Genomic DNA, 24,791 nt, shown 5'->3' on the forward strand with positions numbered 1-24,791 from the left:
AATTCTTCAACCATCTCTGTCACCTTTTAGACTCAGCATCATTTGTGTCTTTTTATGGTAAGGCACTTCAGAGGCAGTATGACCAGCACTGAATATAACAAAATAGGAATTCAGTATGTCCCATGATATTTTTATTAACAGAATTTAAGATTATGTTCATTTAAAAAAATATATGCCATAAAATACCGACTCAGATAAAAGTCTGTGGTAAACTGAAAATTTTCACTTCTTTGACATTAACTTTGTCAAAACAGATCAACAATCAATAAGTGCTTTCTATGTAACACTATGTTCCCATGAGTATTCTGTCCACACCTCTTTTACAACATATAACTTATATTAGAGTTATTTGTCTCTTATCATCTGCTCCTCTACTCTCAGGACTGGACAAAACTGGGGGGTGAAGGGAAATTGCAGAAATCATGTTTAAGAATTTACATATCTTTTATACTTATTCTATTCCACCTTCTTGGTTTTAGCACATACTGTCAAATGTGAAAATCTGGATCCTATCATTTATCATATTTATTATCCTTGCTGATCTATGTGTCATCTACAAATTTGATAAGGACCCCAATTGTGCGTTCATCAAAGGCACTGATAAAAACATTGCTGAAGACAAGGTCAAGCCCAGAGCCATTTTGTACTCTTGAGTAAAAATTAAAGAATCTAGGTACATATAAAATCATTAATATTCAACCTATTTAAAATCTGTTTAATAGCACTTATTATCTAGATAACCTAAGACACTTTGTCATTTATTTTGCTCATGGTTACTAAAATACACCCTTTCCCCTTTTTGGAAATCAGGATAATTTCCTGTACGGTTATCCTGTACATCTTAGGAGATTAAGATAGCAAAAATTAGTTCTATAAGCAACTTTACTGAATTCCCAATTGTACCTTTCTGCTTGTACATCTGGCTCAGCATAAATAGTTATGCCTCCTTTTCTAGGACAATATGCTGAAGTTGTGACAGTCTGCACAAAAACAAAAACATTTTCAAAAACACTTGAATTCCTAAGTATATACACCGTTAAGGAAAATCCTAGTAAATATTTCATGGTGCTAGAATATCTTCTGTTCAAACACCAGAGCTTTTAAAATCATTCAAAATTTAATTTCACATATTAAACAGGTTACTAAGGAGAAGTGAGAAAGCATTTATTAAACATTTACTTTGGCTAGGCACCGTGCTAAGGGATAGGGGAATATAGTTATAAGTAGCAGGACAAGCTCTTTCCCTCTAGCTGACAAAAAAGGTGAGATAGAGAGGAGGGGAGGGCTGATAGGCAGCATGGTTTGGAAATAGCCAGAAGGTGATGTGGACAAAAGACAAAAACTACCCTACAACAGCCTGGGTTCCCAGAAGCAGAGTGGATTCAAGTTTAAGATAGGAGGGGTGTGAGGACAGTCAGAGTGCAGAGATACAGGAAGTCAGTAGTACAGCAATAAACAAGGTGAGAAGTGATCTTCAAGGCCTGAACTACTCTGGCTGTGATTTAAGTGAAGAGAAAGGAAAGAACATAAGTGACTGAGGGAAGGTAGAAGTGACTGTGTATGTGTGGTCAAAGAATATTCCTCTGCTACACAAAGCCCTCCTCTGCCACTGGTGAATTCTTGTTATAGCTTCTATTTTGTGGAGGGGCTCAGACCTGGAGAGTCCTCTTCAGGCTCTGCTTCTGACTTTCTGCACTTCCACGTTGTGCCTCTGGCAAGAAAACTGCCCCCTTTTTTTGTGTGTTGTCTTCCCCCATTAGAAAATAAACTCCTTGTAGGCAGAGACTGTCTTTTTAGCCAGTATATGTATTTCTAGCACTAATCTCAGGGCCTAGAACACAGGAAGTGCTTAATAACTCTCAGTTTTTGGACCTTGAAGGCGAATGGGGAGGACTCTAGGGTTAATATATGCAAATTACCCAGTAACTTAAGGGCAGATCTTTAAATCATTAACCTACTCGAACAAACTGATTAAAACTCTCTGAAGGCAGATTACAAACTAGGGTAGTTCAGAGCCAGCCAGAGCACTAGCTTGCCCTCAAAATCACTTGCACTGGAAGTTATGCGCTAGCCACTGGAAATACACATTAAAAAATATCCCAGTACTCTTTTTTGAAATAAATTAATTTTTAGTGTTCAACATTCACTTCCACAAGATTTTGAGTTCCAAATTTTCTCTTCATCTCTCCCCTCTGCCCAACCAAGACAGCATGCATTCTGATTACCCCTTTCCCCAGTCTGTCTTCCCTTTTCTTATCTCCAATTCCCATGGCCTGTACATCTTATTTCCCAGTTGCATTTAAAAACAATTTTTAAATTTGTTTTTAAAACTATGAGTTTTGTGGGGCAGAGCCAAGGTGGTGGAGCAGAAGGACAGACCTGCAGAAGCTCTCTCCCCACAGTCCATAAAATACCCATAAAAAATGACTCTAAACAAGTTCTGGAGCAGCAGAAGCCACAAAACAACAGAATGAAAGAGATTTCTAGCCGAAGACAGCCTGGAAGGCTTGCACCACTCTGCAAGTAAAGCACAGCCTAGTCTTGGCCTCGAGGCACCAACAGAACTGAAGCAGGCTTCTGGGCGCAGAATCACCAACAGCAGCTGCAGTTCTCAGATTTCTCACCTCACAAATGCCAAAGACAGTTTCAAAGGTCAGTGAGAAAGCTTTCACCTGGGTGAGAAGGGAACTCAGTCTGGCCTGGCCCTAAGACAGCAGCAGTCATTGCTGCAGCATCCATTTTTGAAGCCGCAGTCTAAAGACCCTGGGGAATTTGAGTAGCTGATCTGGATCTCAGCCCATCCTGGGGTGAGGAGGAGCACTGGCCTGGTGGAGCTGATGGAGGCTCTGGAGAGGGAATTCTACTCACAGATCTTGGGCAGAAAAGCCTGTGATTGCTCCCAGACCAGAGCAAAGGCCAGGAGAGGAGTAAAATCCTCTCCCTTCATTGTGCCATTCTGGAGGAACTGAGAACTTACAGGTCCCTAGAGTATACCCTCCTCTTGACAAAGGACTCAAAAGTCAAGTAACTGGCTGGGGAAAATGCTCAAAAAAGGGGAAAAAAATAAGACTACAGAAGGTTACTTTCTTGGTGAAGAGGTATTTTCTTCCATCCTTTCAGATGAGGAAGAACAAAGCATACCATCAAAGGCACACATAAAAGTCAAGACTTCTACATCCAAAACCTACAAAATAAATATGCAATGGTCTCAGGCCATGGAAGAGCTCAAAAAGGATTTTGAAAATCAAATAAGAGAGGTAGAGGAAAAATTGGGAAGAGAAATGAGAATGATGCAAGAAAATCATGAGAAGCAAGTCAACAACTTGCTAAAGGAGAACCAAAAAAATACTGAAGAAAATAACACCTTTAAAAATAGACTAACTCAAATGGTAAAAGAGGTCCAAAAAGCCAATGAGGAGAAGAATGCTTTAAAAAGCAGAATTGGTCAAATGGAAAAGGAGATTCAAAAGCTCACTAAAGAAAACAGTTCTTTAAAAATTAGAATTGAGCAAATGGAAGCTAATGACTTTTTGAGAAACCAAGAAATTACAAAACAAAACCAAAAAAATGAAAAAACTGAAGACAATGTGCTCACTGGAAAAACAACTGACCTGGAAAACAGATACAGGAGAGACAATTAAAAAATTATGGGTTTACCTGAAAGCAATGATCAAAAAAATAGCCTAGACATCATCTTTCATGAAATTATCAAGGAAAACTGCCCTGATATTCTAGAACCAGAGCATAAAATAAATATTGAAAGAATCCACCAATCACTTCCTGAAAGAGATCCAAAAAAACAACTCCTAGGAATATTGTAGCCAGCTTCCAGAGTTCCCAGGTCAAGGAGAAAATATTACAAGCAGCCAGAAAGAAACAATTCGAGTATTGTAGAAATACAATCAGGATAACACAAGATCTAGCAGCTACTACATTAAGGGACTGAAGGGCTTGGAAAATGATATTCCAGAAGCTAAAGGAGATAGGATTAAAACCAAGAATCACCTAAACAGCAAAACTGAGTATAATCCTTAAGAGGGGGAAACTGGATGTTCAATGAAAAAGAGAACTTTCAAGCATTCTTGATGAAAAGACCTGAGCTGAATAGAAAATTTGACTTTCAAACACAAGAATCTAGAGAAACATGAAAAGGTAAACAGGAAAGAGAAATCATAAGGGACTTACTAAAGTTGAACTGTTTACATTCCTACATGGAAAGATAATATTTGCAACTCCTGAGACTTTTCTCAGTTTTTGGGTAGTTGGAGGGATTATACGCATATATAGAAAGACAGCTATCACAAGGTGAGTCGAATAGGAAGGGATGATATCTAAAAAAATAAAATTGAGAGAGGAATATATTGAGAGGAGAAAGGGAGAAATGGAATGGGACAAATTATCTCTCATAAAAGAGGTAAGAAAAGGTTTTTCAATGGAGGGAAAAAGGAGGTGAGCAGGAAAGAGTGAACCTCTCCCTCTCACCTTCCCCCTCCATTGAAAAAACTTTTTCTTGCCTTTGTTGTCTTCTTCTGTTTGTATATTTTGATCTTCTTGTCACCAGAGTAAGATTCTATAGTCTGATTCTTTTTCCAGTCTTTGCTCATTTCCCTAGCCTTGACTTTTGACCTCTTTGTCAAGGTAGTTCTCCGCTTCCTATTGGGGGTATACTGTCAGCTGCTCAATGCCCCCACAATCTGTGGGTCCAGAGCTCCAGAAACAGCTTTTGCTGCTGCTGTGCCAGCTGCAGGCTCCTCCACCCCTTCTGCCACCCTGGGGCTGTGGCTGGACCTCTCTACTTTTTCACACAGATCAGACAGGTTTTTTTCCACTAACCTTCCAATTTGTCCTCAGCGTTTTGGGACCACAGGTGCCAGAGAGAGTCCCTAGAGACCTGCTCAGGTCCCATCTGTGCTGGCATGGCCCACACTAGATGGCACTCTGTTCCCAGCACAGTGCAATAGACGCAACCTTTCAGGATGTCTTGAGCTGGCGATTTGCTTCACTTTGTCATTCTGTGGGTTCTGCAGCTCCAGAATTTATCTAGAGTAATTTTTTTTTTACATGTATTTGGCTTGGTTTGGGGGGACAGCTCTAGCAAGTCTCTGCTTTTACTCCACCAGGTTGGCTCCACCCCTAAAAAAAATCTCGGTGCTCTTGAAAAATAAAACCATGTTTAGATTCTAACCAGGAAAGAATATCCCAGAAATAGCATCTCCCTTATAATCTGTAATCTTCTTTTCAGTGTACCCTACCAGCATTATCTTTTTTATTACCATGTTACATTATTGATTCATATTGAGTTTAAAAACCATAAAAAATGGTCCCAGATCTTTTTCCATATGAACAACTATACGTTTCGTCTAATCAAAGCACTTCTAGAACTTCATCTAAGGATGCTTTACAATGCATATTAAACTATTTTCATTAGTGCTTGCTTATGATCAGATTATGGTAAAAAACTAAATTTAGGAGTAGGGAGAAACTGTTGAGAATTTCTAGGTCGCTTGGATTTGATTTTTCAAATCAAATGATGGACTTTGAATGCAAACGTAGCATTTTGTATTTGATCTTAGAGGTGTTAGGGAACCGTTGGAATTGAGAGAGATAATGAGCCTTGCAGATGAATTTGGCTATATTATTCCTGGGTGTTTTCATTTTGGGATCTCTTTTAGGAGGTGATTGGTGAATTCTTTCAATTACTATTTTACCCTCTGGTTCTCGGATATCAGACCATTTTTCCTTGATAACTTCTTGAAAGTTGCTGTCTTGGCTCTTTTTTTTTTAATTCATAGATTTCAGGTAGTCCAATAATTTTTAAATTATTTGTCCTAGATTTATTTACCAGGTCAGTTGTTTTTCTAATGAGGTATTTTACATTTTCTTCTATTTTTTTATTCTTTTAATTCTGTTTGATTGATTCTTGATCTCTCATAGAGTCATTAGCTTTCATTTGCTCAATTCTAATTTTCAGGGAATTATTATTTTCAGTTAGCTTTTGTACCTTTTTTCACTTGGCCAACTGTACTTTTTAAGAAGTTGTTTTCTTCAGCGGATTTTTGCACCTCTGTTTCCATTTAGCCAATCCTACTTTGTAAGAAATTTTCTAAAGTGACTTTTTGTACATCTTTTTTCCATTTTTTTGTGCTTCCTTTACCAACTGTTTAATTTTTTCATGATTCTCTTATATAACTTTCTTGTCCCAATTTTTCTTCTTTCTTATTTTATTGTAAAAATCCTGTTTGAGCTCTTTCAGGCGGTCTTTTTGAGCCTGAGACTAATTCATATTTCTCTTTTAGGCTCTGCATGTAGGCATTTTGACACTGTTATCCTCTTCTGAGTCACTGTTTTGATCTTCCCTGTCACCATAGTAGCTTTCAGGGTTTTTCTTTTGTTTTGTTTTTTTCTCATTTTCCAGCCCATTCATAACTTTTATAGTTGAGCTCTACTTCTGGGGAAAAAGGGGCACCAAACTTCTCGTGCTGGGGGCCAGGGGCCTGGCCACTAGCTTGCTGCATCTGGGGTCTGTGGGCCTGGATGCTTACCTGCTGTGCTACTGGCCTGAGCCAAGACTGCAGGACCTTGGTTGTTGATCTCCACTGGGGCCTCCCTCTGGCTTGCCCCAAAATTACCTGAGCTGGGCTGCACTCCCCTTTTACCCAAGTGAGACAGACCTTTTCTATAATTCTTCTAAGTTAGTGTGAGCTGGAAAACTGTTTCATCCTGTCCTTTAGTGATTTCTATTGCTCTACAATTCATTTTGAGGCATGATTTAAAGTAATTTGGAAGTAAATTTGAGAGAGCTCTGCTAAATTCTTGCCTTTTCTCCACCATATTGGCTCTGCCCCCAGGAATTTTATTTTCATTATATTTGGTTTAAGCTGCCTATAAAAGTCAATAATGTCCAATGAATTGGTAGTGATGTAGATCTGGAGATTGGGGGTAAGACCAGAATTGGAATCAAAGACTGGAAAATCATCCACATCAAGAGGATAATTAAACCTAAAAGCTGATGAAGTGATGGAAAGAAAGTAGAAAGAGACAATAAGGGTATCAAAAATAAAGCCCTCTGGTAGAACCACAGCTGAAGACATGATAGGGATGATAAGCCAGAAAGGGTGACTGCAAAAGTCAGGTGGAGAACCAGTGTAGATCAATGTCATGAAAACCCAGTGAGGAGAAGGTGGTCAACATTGTCAGATGCTGCAAAGAGGGCAAGAAAGATCAGGTTTGAGAAAAGGACATGAAATAAACAAAAGAGATCATAAACCTGACGCAGAGGGATGACACAGTAACGTCAGGGGACACTTCAATGAAGCCAGTGTCTAATGAAGCACTCTTTTCCAAAAATAGAATGGTTGATAAGTTCTAGATATGGGTTTAAGAATGATTTAATTTTTAAAAAGGTTTGTTGCTGTTCGATTAGTTTTCAGTCATGTCTAGCTCTTTGTGACCCCATTCAAGGTTTTCTTTGCAAAGATACTGGAGTGGTTTGCCATTTCCTTCTCCAGCTCATTTTACAGATGAAGAAACTGAGGCAAACAGGGTTAAATGATCTGCCCAGGACACACAGCTAATAAGTGTCTGAAGCCAGATTTGAACTCAGAATGAGGACTCTTTCTGAATCCAAGCCTGGTACTCTATCCATTATACTACCTAGCTGCCCTTTCAAAAGGTAGAAAGAGCAAGGAAGGAAACAACTAATTAGTACCTGATTCAGACCAGAGGAACTGGTTGCTCAAGTACAAGTGGAAGAAATCTTGGAGGAAATGATGTTTCCCCTTGGATTCAATTAATCAGCAAGCATTCCTTAAGTGCCTCCAACTGCCAGTCACCCAGTTAGGTGCTAGATATATATATGTAAAAAGAATGAAAGAGTTCCTATTCACAGCTTATGCTCCAATTGGAGAGATTTGTATAAAAATATATATAACATTTAAGTCGAAAATGAATAAATACAAAATTATACAAAGTTGCTAAACATACAGTAATTTGGCAGAAAGGCTCTAGAAACTGGAAGGATTAATAGAGGCTTCCCACCGAAGATGGGGTCTGAGTTGCACCTTAAAGGAAACAATGAAGAGATAAAGAAGAAGGGGATTTTCAACGTGTGGCTGGCCAAGGCATCACAACAGGAGATGGAGCATCCTTGTGACTAATCTGATGTCCTGTAGGGGAGATGAGGGAAATAATCTCCAATGAAGTGGGAAAAAGAGGCTGGGGTCAGCTTGTGATGGTCGTAAAATGCTTAACAGAGGAGTTTATTATTTGATCCTGGGGTACCTGAAAATGCTGTAGATGGCTGAGTAGGGGAGTCACATGGTTAGATCTGTGCTCAAGAAAAATTAAAATTACTTTGGCAGCAGTGGGTAGGATGGGTTGGAGTGGTAAAGAGAAGCAAATTATAAGTATCACCAAATTGCAAAGCAAAAAATAATTTTAGTTGCTGGAAGGCTAGTTTTGGGGATATTAATGTTACTATAATTCTGGCATTACTGGGAATTTCACTTCCTACATCTGGATTCACTGGAGCATTTTAAAATTTAGGATTATATTACTAATCCATAAATAAGTTTTATGTAGAGCTATGCGATAGTGTTAAAAGTTGGCACATAGTACAATTTTAAAATGCAACATCACTTTTTATAGTAGCAAAAACACTAGAAACCAAGTGGGTGCCCATAATTTGAGGAACTTTTGAGGAACATTTGTGTTATATGAACATAAGAGCAAGTTATTGCACCCTAAAAAATGATGACTATAAAGAATTCAGAGAATTTAGAAAGACCTGTATATATAGATATAGAATGAAATAAATAGAATCAAAAGAATAGGTCACACAGTGACCACAATCACCTAAAGGGAAACATTGGTCTAGTACAGAACTCTTGAGTGATGAGCTGACTAATCTTCACTTTGGAGGATTGAAAATGAAACACACTTTATCCTTTCAATAGAGAGATTATAGATATGGAACACATCACGTTATCTGGAACCATCAATTTGTTAGTTATTTCTAAATACAGGGATCCCAAAAATCTTACTGCTATTTTAAGCAATTAAAGCTGTCACACAGCAATAACAATTGTTCATTGCCACAGTACAGCCATTCCTTGACTAATGGGCACCAACTTAGTTTCTAATTTTTTGTTACTATAAAAAGAGTTGCTATGACTTGCTATTAAAGCTTAAAACGGCAGTAAGATTTTTGGGACACCCTGTATAATTCGTTCTTATGAGGAAGAGTTCTGCTGGGTCAAAGAAACACTGTTAGTATCCATGAGGAAATCACAATAATATTTTTAAAAAATCAATAAAACTTTTATTAAAATTAACTAGTACATGTGATAACAAAGCTATTGTCAGCTCTCTGTGGGAAAAAAATGTGGTGATGAGAAGAATCGTGATTTTAAAAAAATTTTGAGTTTAGAGTCTTCCAACTATTGAATGCAGAGACTACCTTTAATTCATGGCAAAATTTTGGAATATGTTATTAAAGAGATGGTTTGTGGCATGAAGAGGAAACTGTGTTCACTAACATGCAGTATGTTTTTATCCAGAATTGGTAATGCATGCAAACTAACTTCATTCTCTCCTGGACCTGAATTTTAGGATAACATTGTGTTACTTTTGAAAATAAAACACAGAGATGTGGAGAGGGAGCAGGAAGAGAAAAGAAAGCCTTTATCAAGTGCTTCCTATCTGCCACACATTGTGTGCTAAGGCATTTTACAAATATCTCATTTGATTCTCATGATAATCTTGGGAAGTAGGTGCCAATATTTTCCCCATTTTGAGGTTAAGTGACTTGTCCAGGTCCACACAGCTAAGTAACTGAGACATGATTTGAACTTAGGTCTTCTTGACTTCAAACCTAGTGCTCTATCTTGGGCCACATACCTAATAGGATGCTATTATAGTTAGGTGGATTCTGAATTACATTAGCATTTAGCAGTCGTCTAGTTTCACCCTACCACTTTACAATTATGAAACTGAGGTTCAAGGAGGTTACAGAGCTTGCCCAAACCAAATACAGAGATCTATGGTTGGCCTTTTGCTCTTCCAACATTTTTATCAAAGGAGTAGAAAACTGTATTAATGACCTACTTATCAAATTTACAGATGGCACAAACCTGTGATGAATAGCTAAGATAATAGATGAAAGAGTCAGGATCGGGAAACATCTTCACAGGCTAGACCAAAGCAAATCTGGTAAGAGAGACTTTAATAAGAATAAATTCCAAATCCTACAAATTAGGATTTTAAAAAAAAATCCACTGCAAAAGCATATTCCAGAAAAACCTGGAAAGACATAAACTGATCCTGAGTGAAGGAAGCAGAAGGAGGAGAACAATGTACACAGTAACAGCCACATTGTGTGATGATCAACTTTGATAGACTTAACTCTTTCTCTGCAATACAATGATGTAAGAAAATTCTAACACACTCATGATGGAAAATGCTATCCACATCCAGAGAAAGAACTACGGAGTCTGAATGAAAATTAAAGCATACTATTTTCTCTCTTTTTTTTCTTTCTTGTGTTTTTTCCCTTTTGTTCTGATCCTTCTTTCACAACATGACTAATGTGTAAATACGTTTAATATGATGGTACATGTACAGCCTGTATCAGATTGTCTGCCATCTTGAGGAAGGAGGGAAAAAAAAATTTGGAACTCAAAATCTTATAAAAGCGAATGTTGAAAAAACTTTTTACAAGAAATAAAACACTATTAAATAGGGAAATTTCCCTGCAAAAGTAAAAGAAGGGAAGATATGACTAGAGAATGTTTTTAGAAAGAAAATTTCTACAAGCTCAAGAACAATCAACAGTGTGACATGGAAGTAAAAAAAAAAATCCATAGTAATCATAACATCAATAGGGAAACACTGTCAAGGAGGGCAACCATGAGGGTAGTAAGAGGTCTTTTTTGGATCTTGGATTGCCCCCTTTTGCAGTCTAGTTAAGCCTATGGACTCATTCTCAAAACAATGCTTTTACATACAAAAAATAAAATACACAAAATTACAAAGAAAACCAATTACATTCAAATATGGTTATCAAAGTATTTTTTTAAAAACCTATTTATAGACCCAAGATTAAAACATCCTGCCATAGAAGAATCAGTTGAAGGAACCAAGAATATTTAGCTTAGAGATTTAGAAGATTTAAGGAAGTTTACATGATAGCAGCTGCCTTCAAGTATCTGAAAGGCTGTCATATTAGAAAAGGGATTTGACTTACTGTTTGATGCCAGCATGCAAGATTAGGGCTGTAAGGTGAAGTCCCCTAAAAGTGCCTCATCTTCGCTAGATAAAAAGCAAAATTTCCTAACAATAAGTACTACCAATCTGGGAGAGCAAGGAATAGTTTACCTGTCAGATTTATGGAGAACAGATGAATTTATGACCAAACAAGAGATAGAGAACATTATGAAATGCAAAATGGATCATTTTGATTACATTAAATTGAAAAGTTTTTGTACAAACAAAGCCAATTCAACTGAGATTAGGAGGGAAGCAGAAAACTGGGAAAGAATTTTTAAAACCAGTATTTCTGATAAAGTCCTCATTTCTAAAACATATAGAGAACTGAGCAAATTTATAAGAATACAAGTCATTTCCCAACTGATAAATGGTCAAAGGATATGAACAGGTAGGAAAAAAATTTTAAATAGTCATTTAAATTAAATTTAAATAGTCATTAAGAATTTATATGCTCTAAATCACACTGATTAGAGAAATGTAAATCAAAATAACTCTTAAGTACCACATCACGCCTATCAACTTGGCTAACATGACAAAACAGGAACATTATAAATGCTGGAGAAGATGTGGGAAAACTGGAACACTAATGCACTGTTGGTGGAGTTGTGAACTGATCCAACCACTTTGGAGAGCAATTTGAAAGATTGAGCTATAAAAATGTGCATACTCATTAACCCAGAAATACCACTTCTAGGGCTGTGTCCCAAAGAGATCATTCAAATGTGAAAAGGAACCACATGTACAAAAATATTTATAGCAGCTCTTTTTGTGGAGGCAAAGAATTGGAAATTGAGGGGATGCCCATCAACTGGGGAATGGCTGATTAAGTTGTAGTACATGAATGTAATGGAATACTACTGTAGTATAAGAAATGATGAGCAGGCAGACTTCAGAAAAACCTGCAAAGACTTATATGAACTGATGCTGAGTGAGGGGAGCAGAACCAGGAGAACATTGTACACAGCTACAGTCACACTGTGCAATGACGAACTTTGATAGACTTGGCTCTTCTCAGAAATACAAGGTTCTAAGACAACTGCAGAAGTCTCATGATGGAAAATGCTGTCTACATCCAGAGAAAGAATTAGAGTCTGAATGCAAATCGAAGCACACTATTTGCTCTCTCTCATTTTTGTTTTGTTTCTTCTTTCTTGTGGTTCGTTCCATTGGTATAATTCTTCTTTGCAACATGACTAATGTGAAAATATGTTTAATATGAATATATATGGAGAGCCTATATCAGACTGCATGCTATCTTGAGGAGGGAGGAGGGGGAGAAAATGTGGAACTTAAAAGCTTGTGGAACTGAATGTTGTAAACTAAAAATAAATTAAATTTAAAAAAATTTTTTTTAAAAGGAGTAGGTGTCAGAAAGTACTGACCTTTTATGTCATGGAAGGTTTTCAAGCAGAGGTTGAATGACAATTTGTTGAAGATATTAGGGTATGCCTCATTCTGTCCTTTGAGCCTGGTACCTCATGTCAAGTGGTAGGTAGCACACAAGGGTTCTCTGAAATCACTGCTGGACATTCTACTGATCAGAGTTCTTACGTCTTTCAAAGTTGCTTATTTTTATAATGCTGTCACTGTATCATTTGCTCTCAGATCCTTCATTTCATTCTGTATCAGTTCATACAAGTATTCCTAGGTTTCTCTGAAAAAGTCCCTTTTGTCATTTCTTACTGCAATACTTACCAATATGCCATTACATTTTTGTACCATAATGTGTTCATCCATTTCCCTACTCATGGGCATTATCTCATATGTTTTCAGTGCTTTGCTTCTACAAAAAGAGCTATTATAAGTATATTTATACATATGAATCCTTTCCCTCTTTCTCTAATCTCTTTGGGATATGAAAGCTTAGTGTAATTAAAAGAATTTGCTGCTGGGGTCCCAACTCTAAGACTCTATGATTTCAAAGGATAGCTGGATTTCAAAATATTGATTCAAATAACTGTTATATTCACTATGTACAGAACAGTGCTCAGATTATAGTTGAGTACTTCCAAAGATTAAAAAGTTTTTGTTCTTATTACAGATAAACAAGCAAGACTATAAGCTTTTCTTATTCAATTCAATTTTAATTACTTCTTATTTAATTCAATTTTAAATACTTACAATCTTATTTATTTCTTTTAAAGAGACACACTCCTCTTCTTTATATATCTTCTCTATCTTCTCACTGATTTTTTTAGAGGCCAAATCTAATGAAAGCCCATTACGTTGTAAAATGACACCTGCAAATAAAACAAACTGTCACGTAAAACGTTCGAAAACAATAGGGTGCATATGAAAGAGAAAAAATGAGGATATAAAAATAAAAACTGTGAAACTCTAGAAAATGGAATGCTCAGACAATGCGAAATTCAATATAATTGAATTTTGTGACTTATTCAAGATTAAACCCCAATCCCTTTTCTCAACTTTTGTTTTTGGAAATTTTTTTGGAATATATTAGTTGCTTTCCTAATACTATACGCTTAGTATTTCTTTTTAATGGCTTTTTAAGATCCTACAATGCTCCAGGGATATCATTCAAAACATAAATTTTCACTGTGCTGTTCTACAGCTGTAGAAGGTACAGAATAATAGGCTAACCACTCTAGAACTTTACATGAGCTTGAGGCAAGTCTTTCTAACTATCCTTAATGGTGGAAAATCTTTATCCTTCTTAAAGCTGGGTTTTTGACAATAGTCTAAGGTTAAAAGATAAGTTGGTGAATAAAGAACATCAAGCTAAGTTATGAAATTTGTGGCTAAAAGAGGCTTAATTTTCCTATGTAGATAAGTATACTAGGGAGGGAAATTCTAGAAGAAGAATGTCCAAAACAGTCTGAACCATGACAACATTGTTGGAATACCTGTCAAGTCTCCCAAGATATCTATTGTAAAAGTAAACTCTCCTGTTATGATATTCTACTTTCATATTAAAACCCTGCTTCCAGTTTTTCAAGGAAATCAAAATTATATATAATTATATGGAAAAATGCTCTAAATCGTTATGTATTAAAGGAATGCAGATTAAAACCATTTTGAGATATCATCTCACACTTATGAGATTGGCTAAATGATAGAAGGGGAAAATGACAAATGTTGGAGGGGATACCAAAAAATTGGGACATGAATACACTGTTGGTGGAACTGTGAACTGATCTAAACATTTTGTAGAGCAACCTGAAATTATGCACAAAGAGTCATTAAACTACTTATATACTTTGACCTAGCAATACCACTAGATGAGCTAGTTGATTTTAGAAAAAAAACACGAAAAGATGTATGAAGTAACAAAAAGAGAAGTGAGCCAGTGTGATGGCAATCAAAATAGGATCTTTTGCTGTTTTTGTTTTAGTATAATGAGTGCTTGATTTAATCTTGCCTTTATCAATCAAGAATCTTTACTAGAAGTAAAGTACAGAAAGAGTTTCTGTAACTATAAACAGTATATGTTTAATGTGATTAAAGATCTTCCCCACCCATTAATGGGCCTGTCCATTAAGGGGAGTTTGATTAGGGAAGACCTGGAAGAACAACCACAGTTTTTGTCAAGGAAGCACTGGTTCTCAAGGGTTGGGATGCCCTCTGACTCTAAAAAAGGCATAAATACGCTGTGGGTGAGGTTTTACTTTGGGGCTTAGTTTTGGTAAAAGGGTTTGAGTGCCAGATGAGGACTCTAGGAAGCTGCTAAGGAGCCCCCTGGCTTTGAGAACTCAGATATAGTGCTTCCCTCTCTGCTAAACTGGTCAGACAGCAGTACCTGTCTGCTGAATTATGGCAGGCAGAGGAAACCATGTCTGTTGATCACTTTGGGGCTTACTGATTGGAAGTGTTTGTTTGACCAGAATGGGACTCTGAAAAGTCGCTAAAGGAGCTCTCCAGCTAAAACCCAGAAGTTGATGCTTGCCTCCCTAGTAACTGTGTATGCATGTATGTAATGGTCAGACATGTGTATGTATGTAATGGTCAGGCAGTTTGGAAGTGCTGTCTGTTGATTTATTTTTGATTTCTCTGAAATTTGGATTTTTCTCTGATACCTGTGATTGATTAAAGTGACTGTTAGCCCCTTGAAAGTTGCTTTCCTTTTATGAATGCAGATCTAAGAACTTGTTGTAGAAGGCCTCCTTGTGTATGTTGGGGTGCTTACTAATATAGCCAGAACCCAGAGAAAAACAATCAAGTTATTTTGAGTATTATAAATACTTTTAAAAAAGACTAAAAAAGTAAGATGTTATCCATCTTGAAAAAAAACTGGTAAGTAAAACCATACATAGTATGGTTTTACATACATTTATAAATCTGCTTCAAAAGGTAGCCTTCTCTAGTGCAGACTGGGAAGAGAGGGAGACAGTTCAGAACTTAAAATGTAAAAAAAAGAAAGAAAAGCCTGCTTCAATGTAAAACATTTTGTACATAAAAAAAGAGTAGAAAACAAATCAAGCCTGACTTCTACATTAAAATGAATTTGCAGAGTGAAATAAATGGTTAAATTTATAGACATTAAATCTGAAAAGACCTTTTCAGGGGCATGGTCAACATGTAAAGCAATACTGTTGTTATTCTGTACACAGTACATTTCACTTTGCATCAGCTCATATAAATCTCTCTAGGTTTTTTTGAGAGTATCCTGCTCATCATTTCTTAAAGCACAATAGTATTCCATAGAATCACATACCACAACTTGTTCAGCCATTCCCCAACTGAGGGGCATGCCTTCAATTCCAATTTCACATTAAATCTCAGTGTAAGACAGTTTCCTAGAGTTTAATTTAACAGCTTATTAAGTATTTAAGCATCTTCTAGGTGCTAGGCACTAAAAATATAAAAATGAAAAAGACTGTGCCTACCTCTAGGACCCTGCAGTCCCATCTCCCCTCATGGAAGTCCCCTTCCCCCAGATTGAGAACTCCCATCACCTCTCACCTAGATGCCTGCAAATAGCATTCACCTAGTCTCCCTGCCTCAAATCTCTCTCTACTCACTTGCCAAGGTGATTTTTCTAAAATATAGATCTGACCACGACAGTGTTTTATAGTTATTAATTTTTTTGATACAACAACCCTGGGAGGTAAGGGCTGTTATCTCCATCTGACAACTGAGGAAACTGAGGCAAATGGAGGTTCAGTCACACAGCTATTTAATGCCACATACCTAGTTATGTCCACATCTTCCCCCATCAGAATGTACACTTCTTGCAGGCACCACCTTTCACACTTAGCATAGTGCTTGACTCTCTATTATTGCTTATTGTCACTGACTGAAAGTGAGCAGGGTTCATAGCCTATCTCTGCCACTTACTGCCTAGCATGACCTTGAACAAGTCCCTCCACTTTTCACTCTCAGTCCTTCTTCTACGAGGGGGCTAAACTAGATCAGGTGTCAAACTGGAGGCCATGCCTCCTCACCCTCAGTGCCATCCTGCAAGCCCACTGGACCCAGACTAAAACGTAATTGGTAAATGTTTAACAAAACAAAAATCTAATTCAACATAGATGTTAGTTTGTGGTTTTCTATGTTAAAATGCAACCTGCAGGGATCCATTTCTATTTGAGTTTCATATCACTGGACTAGAGCAGTGCTTCTTAAACTGTGTATCACAACCCATATGGGGTTGTATAACTGAATGTGGAGGTTGTGAAAAATTTGGCAACAGTAAAAGGTTTCTGAACATGCAACAACTAAAAATTAATTCAAAATCAAAGGCATGATGAATCCGAGGTATTTCTGGCAGAGCCTGCCAGTGTTGCTTCACATGACTTCACTGCAGCCTCGGTTCTGAACATACAACATGTGCACTTTGCACACCATCCCGCCACACAATGCCAACAAAGGCTGCCAGAAACACTTCACATCTGTGCATCAGAATGTTTGATTTTTAAAATTGCTGTTACTTCCTACTTTTACAGAACATAAGTGTTTCATTGTAGCAAGCAAAGATAAAAGCCCTTTAATAACATTTCTCCACCATCACCACTGTACATGTATTTAAGTGTGAACGTCAATTTTTTTACGTTAAGCACAAACAAATGTAATTTCATAAACTAAAGTTAGTATTTATTTGAGAAATTATTAGCAATATTTATATTTTAGGATAAAAATATTTTTTGGTTATGGATAAGTGGCTAAATTTAGACAGAAGGGGTCAAAAGACTTTTGACAATGCAGCACAGTCTTTGCTACCAGGTTACAGTACACCTAAAATTCAAAAGAAAAAATGTTGAATAATGTGGCTGTCAAGAAGGTGAAGTTTAAAGAGGTTACTGAAAATGAAAGATGAAGTTGTTATATTTTTGACTGAGTGGAAATATGATTTTGTTAATTTTTTTCATAATGACCTATGGCTTTCAAAACTGTTATCTGTTGGATATTTTCAAAAAACTCAATGATTTAAATATGTTGCTGCAAGGAAAAATTTTAATATTTGTATGTTAAAAGATAAAATTGAAAGTTTTACTAAAGATTTTATAATTGAAAATAACCTTCCCTAAGATTTAATTCTAAGAGTTTTATAACTGATCATTTGAAATACCTGGAGACACAGTTTCAGAATACTTCCTTTCAAATTTTGATTTTAAAAAACTAAGTTGGGTTCATAAACCATACTCAAGTGAAATAAAAAAATGTCAGTCATATGACATTAAAAGTTCAAAAGAATTTGCTGAGTAATCAGGTGAGACAGGTTTAAAACTTGAGTTTCCTAAAAAAAATTGTTAAATGAATTTTGGCTTCAGATTAGAACAGAATTTCCAAGATTTTCTGAAATGACCCTAAACATATCCTGCCATTTTGTACTATGTATTTATGCAAAGTGGCATTCTCAGCTTTGATGATTATAAAATTAAAATATCAACTGACTCTGAAAATTATTGAAGACGCTCTACAACTTACAGTATCAAATATTCTGCTAAAATTTAATTCTTTATGTAAAAATAAACAAGCACATCCATCTCAATAGTATGCAAATTTGCTTTTGTCTTTAATAAATGGTAAAGTTATATGTATACCAAGGAATTGTTTTAAAATAAGCTTCTTTATGATTTATTATCCGTAAACGTTTGATTTGAACACCTATTTTATATATCTACATACCAGGGTTGCATAAAAATTTCTCAGGCGAAAAGGGGTCATGAGTGGAAAAAGTTTAAGACACATGGACTAGATGACCTCTAAGGTCCCTTCTAGCATTCGGTCCCTTCTAACATTTAATCTGTGATTCTAGTGGAGTAGCTATGCCTGATAAATTCATCATCTTTTAGCCTGACGATAAAATTCAGTCAGGCTGGTTTTCAGATAAGAATCCATCAGTGGACCTATTACCAAAACCTTTCTTGCCAGAGCTTATGGTCCGAAGGAGTAGATTTCATGAAGCAATGATTATGCTGTAGATTATCACAGATCTACACCTGAAAGGCAACCTAGAGGCCATCTAGTTCAACCTCATCTTATAGATGGGAAAACTGAGGTCCAGGGACATTAAGTTAATTGTCCAAGGTGATATGAACTCAGGTCCTCTGACTCCACAATAGGATAGAACTTGAATGGAGTATACTGAGCTAGTTCTCTTTAAAAGAGATGAGTGAAAACATAAAGATATTTAACATGTATTTGCATGTGAAATAATACATACCTTTTTCAAGTTTTTCAGGAATCTTTTCTTGCAACAACATTGGCCAAAGAGCAAGTGCAGGATTGATTTTATCTGGTGGGGATTCCATACTCTTTGGTGTAGCTTTCTCTGGACAATCAATTTTTTTTTCCTTGGGTGTTACATAACAAGCAAAGTTCTTTGCTACCAGGTCATCATTAACACACACCTTCAAAATTAAATGCATAAGTATTGAGAAAGAATAAAGCTAAATGACAGTTAATTCTACTAAATGATACCACAAACTTTAAGTGGCATTTGGTACAGTGCCTAATGGAAAGGAATAACCCTGCCAAGGTCACAGATTAGGGAAGACAGTCACATCTCCATGTTCTGAGATATCCCAACTTCCTCAGTCCCACCTACTGCTAACTTCAAGGCTCTCCACAGGTACTCTTTCACCCTAAATAACTCCTTTAATATGTGTCTAACACATATGTTTTTTATCCTCCAAAAACCATGTGAAGTCTCTCTTGACACCTGACCTGGTCCTTCAGAGTGATGTAGAAAGAGCACTGCATGTGGAGCTGGAGAATTTGGGTTAGAATTCTGCCTGACACACTACCTACTCCTCCCTATGTCATCTTGGTCAAGTCACTTCACCTCTTGAGGTCTCAATTTCCTCTTCTGTAAAATGAGGGGCTTGGACTAGATAACCTCCAAGTTACTGTTTGCTGTATCTCTATAATCCTTTACTCACATTATAAAATTCAGCTTCATTTCAGACACATAAAGAATACTTGAGTAGTGAGAAATATCCCCATTTTCTCCTCTGAAAATTGATATGAAGGGATTTTTTCCATTTTATGATTTAGATCTACTAAGGCAATAAAAATTTGGATGTGAGGGCCCTCCTCTTGTATGTTAAGAGGATTTTCTTGTACGATGGCATTGCAGGATACAGTAGCCCTGTGTCTAGTCAGACTTGGGATAACTTAAAAATTTTTAAATTTTCTACTTTGAGTCTTCAAAAGCTATTTTTGCTTAACAAATCTGATTCAATTAAGAATATGTAGTCTCAGCATACACCCCAATTAAGATCCATAGCTATAATAAAATGCCATTAAGTTGGGCTGTATTAATTCTTTTTTTTTTTTTTGGCTAATATCAACAAGAACTTTATCCTTTTGACAGGAACTTTTACCTTTACTATGGTTTTCTCAAAATATTTGGTCTTAAAATCTTTTTATCTTCAAACTTACTGAGGACTCCAAAGAGCTTTTGTGTGGGTTAAATATCTATTGATCTTCTATTGATGTCTTAGAACTATAATGAAAATAATTTTGACCTCAGAAACCCCCAGAAAGGATCTCAGGGACCCTAGAGCTTCTAGATCACATTTTGAGAACTACTGCTTTAACAGACTGATTGTTAAATAAAATGGGGTTCTGATGATGTCATTAGTATAGGAATTTGGGTATAAAACTTCTCTCCACCAACGAAGCTGCAGAACTTTAAAAACTTATGATTTTTAAAAATTGCCTAGGGCATCAAGAGGCTAAATGATTTCCTCCAGGTCCCACTGTGTCAAAAGCACAACAGAAGCCCAGATCTTTCTGACTCTATCTACTCTGCCACAATGTCTATCAATCTTCATAGACAATGCAAATTAATAGTGCAAACAAAACTGAGAAGTGTTTAAAATACTGCATAAAGGGGGAAAAAAACTTTTAAAACATCTTCAAGTGTCTGAAATTATTTATATAGACATGCCTAATTATAATTTTTGTTTATTATGAAAGAAAACAGATGCAATTCCTAATCACTTTTATAGTTTAGTCAGCCAAGTATGAGTTATTATATATAATTTAAAGTAATGGAACTGTATTTTTTAAAGTATTTTATAATTCAAACTGATCTTAATCTAAATTAGGGACATTTCACTGAACTACAAATACCTTTTTATTCTAATTCTACTTGAGAAATCAGTTCCCAATTAACTGTATTTGAAATATTACCTTTACGTAAATTTCTTAGTGTAGCTTGGTTTTCCCCTGCCACCCAGCACATTTTTTTAGGCTGCCAACTCTCTGAACAACAAGGCTTGGTTGATAGAAGAGATAACCTTCCTTAGTTCTTTTTTGTACCCAATGCCTCAATTCAAAATTCTGGATATTTTTTAAAAGTAAAAGATAAATCCATCAACCCATCAAAAGTCAAGAGATGCATAAAAGTCAGTTAAGGCTATATTTCAAACACCATCCTAACTCAAGACAAAATTGTATTTTATAATAGTTACAAAATACTCTTAATGTAAGCAACATCGCAGCATAACAAAATAGCAATCACTGGACTGGAAGAAGCATAGGATGAAACTCATAATTAGAATATGACTCAGGAAGAATATATTCTATTCAAAAGAAACATAATAGAGGGAAGAGGGCAGGAAAAGTTTATATATATTTTAAAATTTCTTATGAATTTAATCTAATAGAAACATTTCAGTTTACAAAGAGGTTTATAAAACTAATTATAAACTTGGTATGTATAGTTTTTAAAAGTTTGTATATATTATAATAACAAAACTGCTCTTTGTTCCCTTCTGCCCTTTTCTGTGCACTGAAATAATGTGATAGCATAGATATAGATAAAAGCATCTTCTCCCCCCTTCGAAAAAAAAAGATGTCAGGATTTTAGTGGACTACATGCTCAATACAAGTCAACACTGTGATGGAGCACTTAAACAAGCATGGCAACCAGAAACAAGGAGGTGGCAGGCTACTGCTACATCTTACCTTGAGCAGTCCACATGTAGAGCACTATGCTCTATTCTGGGCACAATATTTAATTAAGACAAAGTAGGGGAACCAGGATAGGGAAGTGACTCAAGTTCTAGCCACATGAGGTTGGAATTAGGAAGGTTTGGCCTACAGAAAAAGAGATTTAAGAGGGACAATAAAGTATTGTTCAAGTATTTGAAGTATTATCCTTTGGAAGGATTAGATTCTTTCCCTAACGGACAGCAAGGGATCAAAGTTGCCAAGAAGCAAATTTAGGCTTGATATAAGGGGGGGGAGGGGGAACAAACTTCCTAAAAATTAGCCGTATTCCAAAGTAGCATGGACTGGCTGCTCTGGTGAGGTAATGGGTTCCCCCTCATAGGAAATATTTCTAAGAGGGTTGGATCTGATCACTGGAAGGGATTCTTTATCAAGTAACAGGTGGATTAGATGGCTTCTGATGTTTCTTTCAACTTGAAAATTCTGAAAGTCTATGATTCCAAATCCAGCATTTTTCTTCACTTACCTTTTCATTTTTTATAGTTACATAAAGGTAAACATCAAAAATGTCTTCTTCCATACCACATAATTTTGCTTCAATCTGTGTAGTTGCTAAATATAAGTAATAAAAGTGTTATTTATATGGCAATAAAACAAAACTATCTTTGAAATTTAGTGTTAAATACCATTCAACTTTTAATTTCTTAGAACTTAGACTATACTACTTGGCATTAAAAATACCATACTAGCAATCAGATGATTTTCTTTTGCACTTTTTACATCACCTGGTACCTTTGACTTGAAAACCTCCCCCACTCTTTTCAGCAAAAGAAGACCTGAAAACTACCCATGAAAACTCTCTGCAACCTCCCAAAATCCTACAGGGAGAAAAAAGTGAATGAGGTTTAAAATGAAGAAAAGAAATTACAGAGGTGAGAGAACATAGGTCTTTGATAGCATTTTCCTCTTTGTATCCTCAGTGCCTGGCACACAGAAGGCACTGAGTAAATATTAGCTAAAACAAATGTTAAGCCTGAGAATTCTGGACAAATGAATCTTCAGCATAAGGAAGCTCCCTGCATGACGATTCTATTCATTATTACACTATACAGGTTTGTATCCTTTGTTGGACCATCGTTATTTTTACTCATTTGAACCCCCAAAACTCAATCCTTGGGCTGCTGCTATATACTTCTACACTCATTTCCCCAGCAAAATCATCCTTTTTTACCTGAGTCTCATATATCCAAATGCTTACCCAGGACAGTTCTATTGAAATACTCCACCTTTATCTCCTGATGTGACTAAAACTAAACTCATAATTTCCCCAACCTCTAGGCCCAGACCAGTGCCTTTCAAAATTAACAATATTTCTGGTTTTACAACGCTTTCCTTGTTGTCTCCAAACCCTTGGAATTGTTCTTCCTTCTTCCCTCCCCTTTAAACTGATATTCAGCTAATCACTAAGTCTTGCCATTGCTTCCTTTCCAATATCTTCCAAATTTATCCTTGTAAATTAATAGGACCAAGACCCTGATGTGGGCCTCATCACATATCGAGACTAGTGCAATTGTATCAGAGTTCTTCCTGCAAATACTATAATGCTGTTCAGTATTTCCAAGATCTATGCTTGCATCAGTGAAGGTACCCCCTCCTTCTACTGAGGCAGATCACAATCTTTCTATTGTACATAAATTCTTCATGAATTATAGTGGCTTTAAATTCATGAAATGAGGGCCAATTTTCTGGTGATTAATGTCTTTGAACTTTGCTATGCTGGTTCTCAGACTAGAGGACATCAGTGCAGTCCTTGGCCTCTTCCTGTAATACGCAAACACACCCTGCCTACCCTCCCCGACAACCACACATCATACTTTTTCCAATGTTTACAACTCTACTCCTGGTTTTATACTAGTCCTCCTTCTTGCCTCTCCTACAGAATGCCGTGCCCCCTCTCCTTTGAGTCATTCAAACAAATCCTATCCACCCAAGACCCAGTTCAAGGCCTATTTCCTCCACATGAGAGCTGCTACAATATTTATGGTCTATACTACACAATCCTGTAGTACTGCATATGATTTGCTGTTTATTTCTTGTCTAACAATCAGAGTGAAAGCAGGGGCTATGTACTATACACAGGCACCTAATCTAGTGCTGGTCACAAAGTAGGCATTCATATTCACACTAGAATTACTAGTATGCTTTTTCCTATTCATCACACAAAGAAACTAACTACAATTTTAGAATTCAGACATACTGACAAATTTAGGAAAAAAACACTAATTTTTATAAAATCTTTAGTTATCTACATAGAAGACCTTTCTCTCTCCTCCCTCAGAAATTTGGTTATTCCAATATTTTTAAAAGTACCTGACCAAACTGACAGTAACTATGATATGAAAAACAAACAAATAAGGATGCACAAACATAAGGAATGTTCCTACTTTTGCTTGTCTTACCTTTTAGAATATTCTGAAAGTATTGAATAGCAGCACTATCCCACTTCTTAGCAGGTCTACAAAAATATTGACCACAAATTAATTCATTATTTCACTGAAAGCATTATCCTAAGAAGACTCTGATATTGATTGTTCTTACTTTTGTGGGAGTTTTTTTACATTAAATTTTAATATTGTTGATTTACTTTGCTTGACTGTACTTGTTAAAGAGGATTATCTTAGGAGGAGTCACTGGGAAATGACTGTGCTGTTATAAAAATCATCAGTAAGCATTTAAAAAAAATAAATTGTATCCTGAAAATATTAATAGGGGATATAAGAACCCTTTATTTCCCTTTGTGGTTAGTAGACATGGTTTGATATCCCTGACAGTTCTATCCTATGGTGCTGCTGTCTACGCTAAAGTAGAAGAATTGGACATTTCTACATCTGGAGTAGTAGTCAGTCGGTGCCTCACTTCAGACTTTCTGTTATCCTAGTCACCCCACTCAGGATAAGTATCAGTTTGTCAATTGTGACAGCTAGAACTAAGCACAGCATTCCTGGATACTATCTATCCAAACAAAGGAGATCTAGAACTAAGAACTTCCAGTTCCCATTACCTTACTAAGTACTATCAGCAATAACCCTAATTTGGATTGCAGAACTGTTCACATTTCCCTTAAGAATTGCTGTTCCATAAGAAATGTCTAAATAAAACATTTA

At 36.3% G+C, this 24,791-nt stretch overlaps 1 protein-coding gene across 10 annotated transcripts in view; it reads right to left on the reverse strand.

The window, feature by feature from the left end:
• TDRD12 (tudor domain containing 12) overlaps positions 1 to 24,791 on the reverse strand; it is an 84,279-nt gene that overhangs the window by 31,708 nt on the left and 27,780 nt on the right. For 8 of the 10 annotated variants that reach the window (XM_072632062.1, XM_072632064.1, XM_072632065.1 and 5 more), the window contains exons 6-10: positions 24,087 to 24,142; positions 22,154 to 22,239; positions 18,890 to 19,076; positions 13,387 to 13,505; positions 904 to 980 (exon numbers count right to left, since the gene is read on the reverse strand). In XM_072632062.1, coding sequence (XP_072488163.1) covers positions 904 to 980; positions 13,387 to 13,505; positions 18,890 to 19,076; positions 22,154 to 22,239; positions 24,087 to 24,142 — 525 coding nt within the window. Of the gene's footprint in view, positions 1 to 903; positions 981 to 13,386; positions 13,506 to 18,889; positions 19,077 to 20,865; positions 22,096 to 22,153; positions 22,240 to 24,086; positions 24,143 to 24,791 lie in introns of those variants that run through there. The other 2 variants (XM_072632070.1, XM_072632069.1) reach the window with 2 other exon arrangements.

This window comes from Notamacropus eugenii, chromosome 1, assembly GCF_028372415.1.
Source record: "Notamacropus eugenii isolate mMacEug1 chromosome 1, mMacEug1.pri_v2, whole genome shotgun sequence".
Classification (NCBI taxonomy): domain Eukaryota; kingdom Metazoa; phylum Chordata; class Mammalia; order Diprotodontia; family Macropodidae; genus Notamacropus; species Notamacropus eugenii.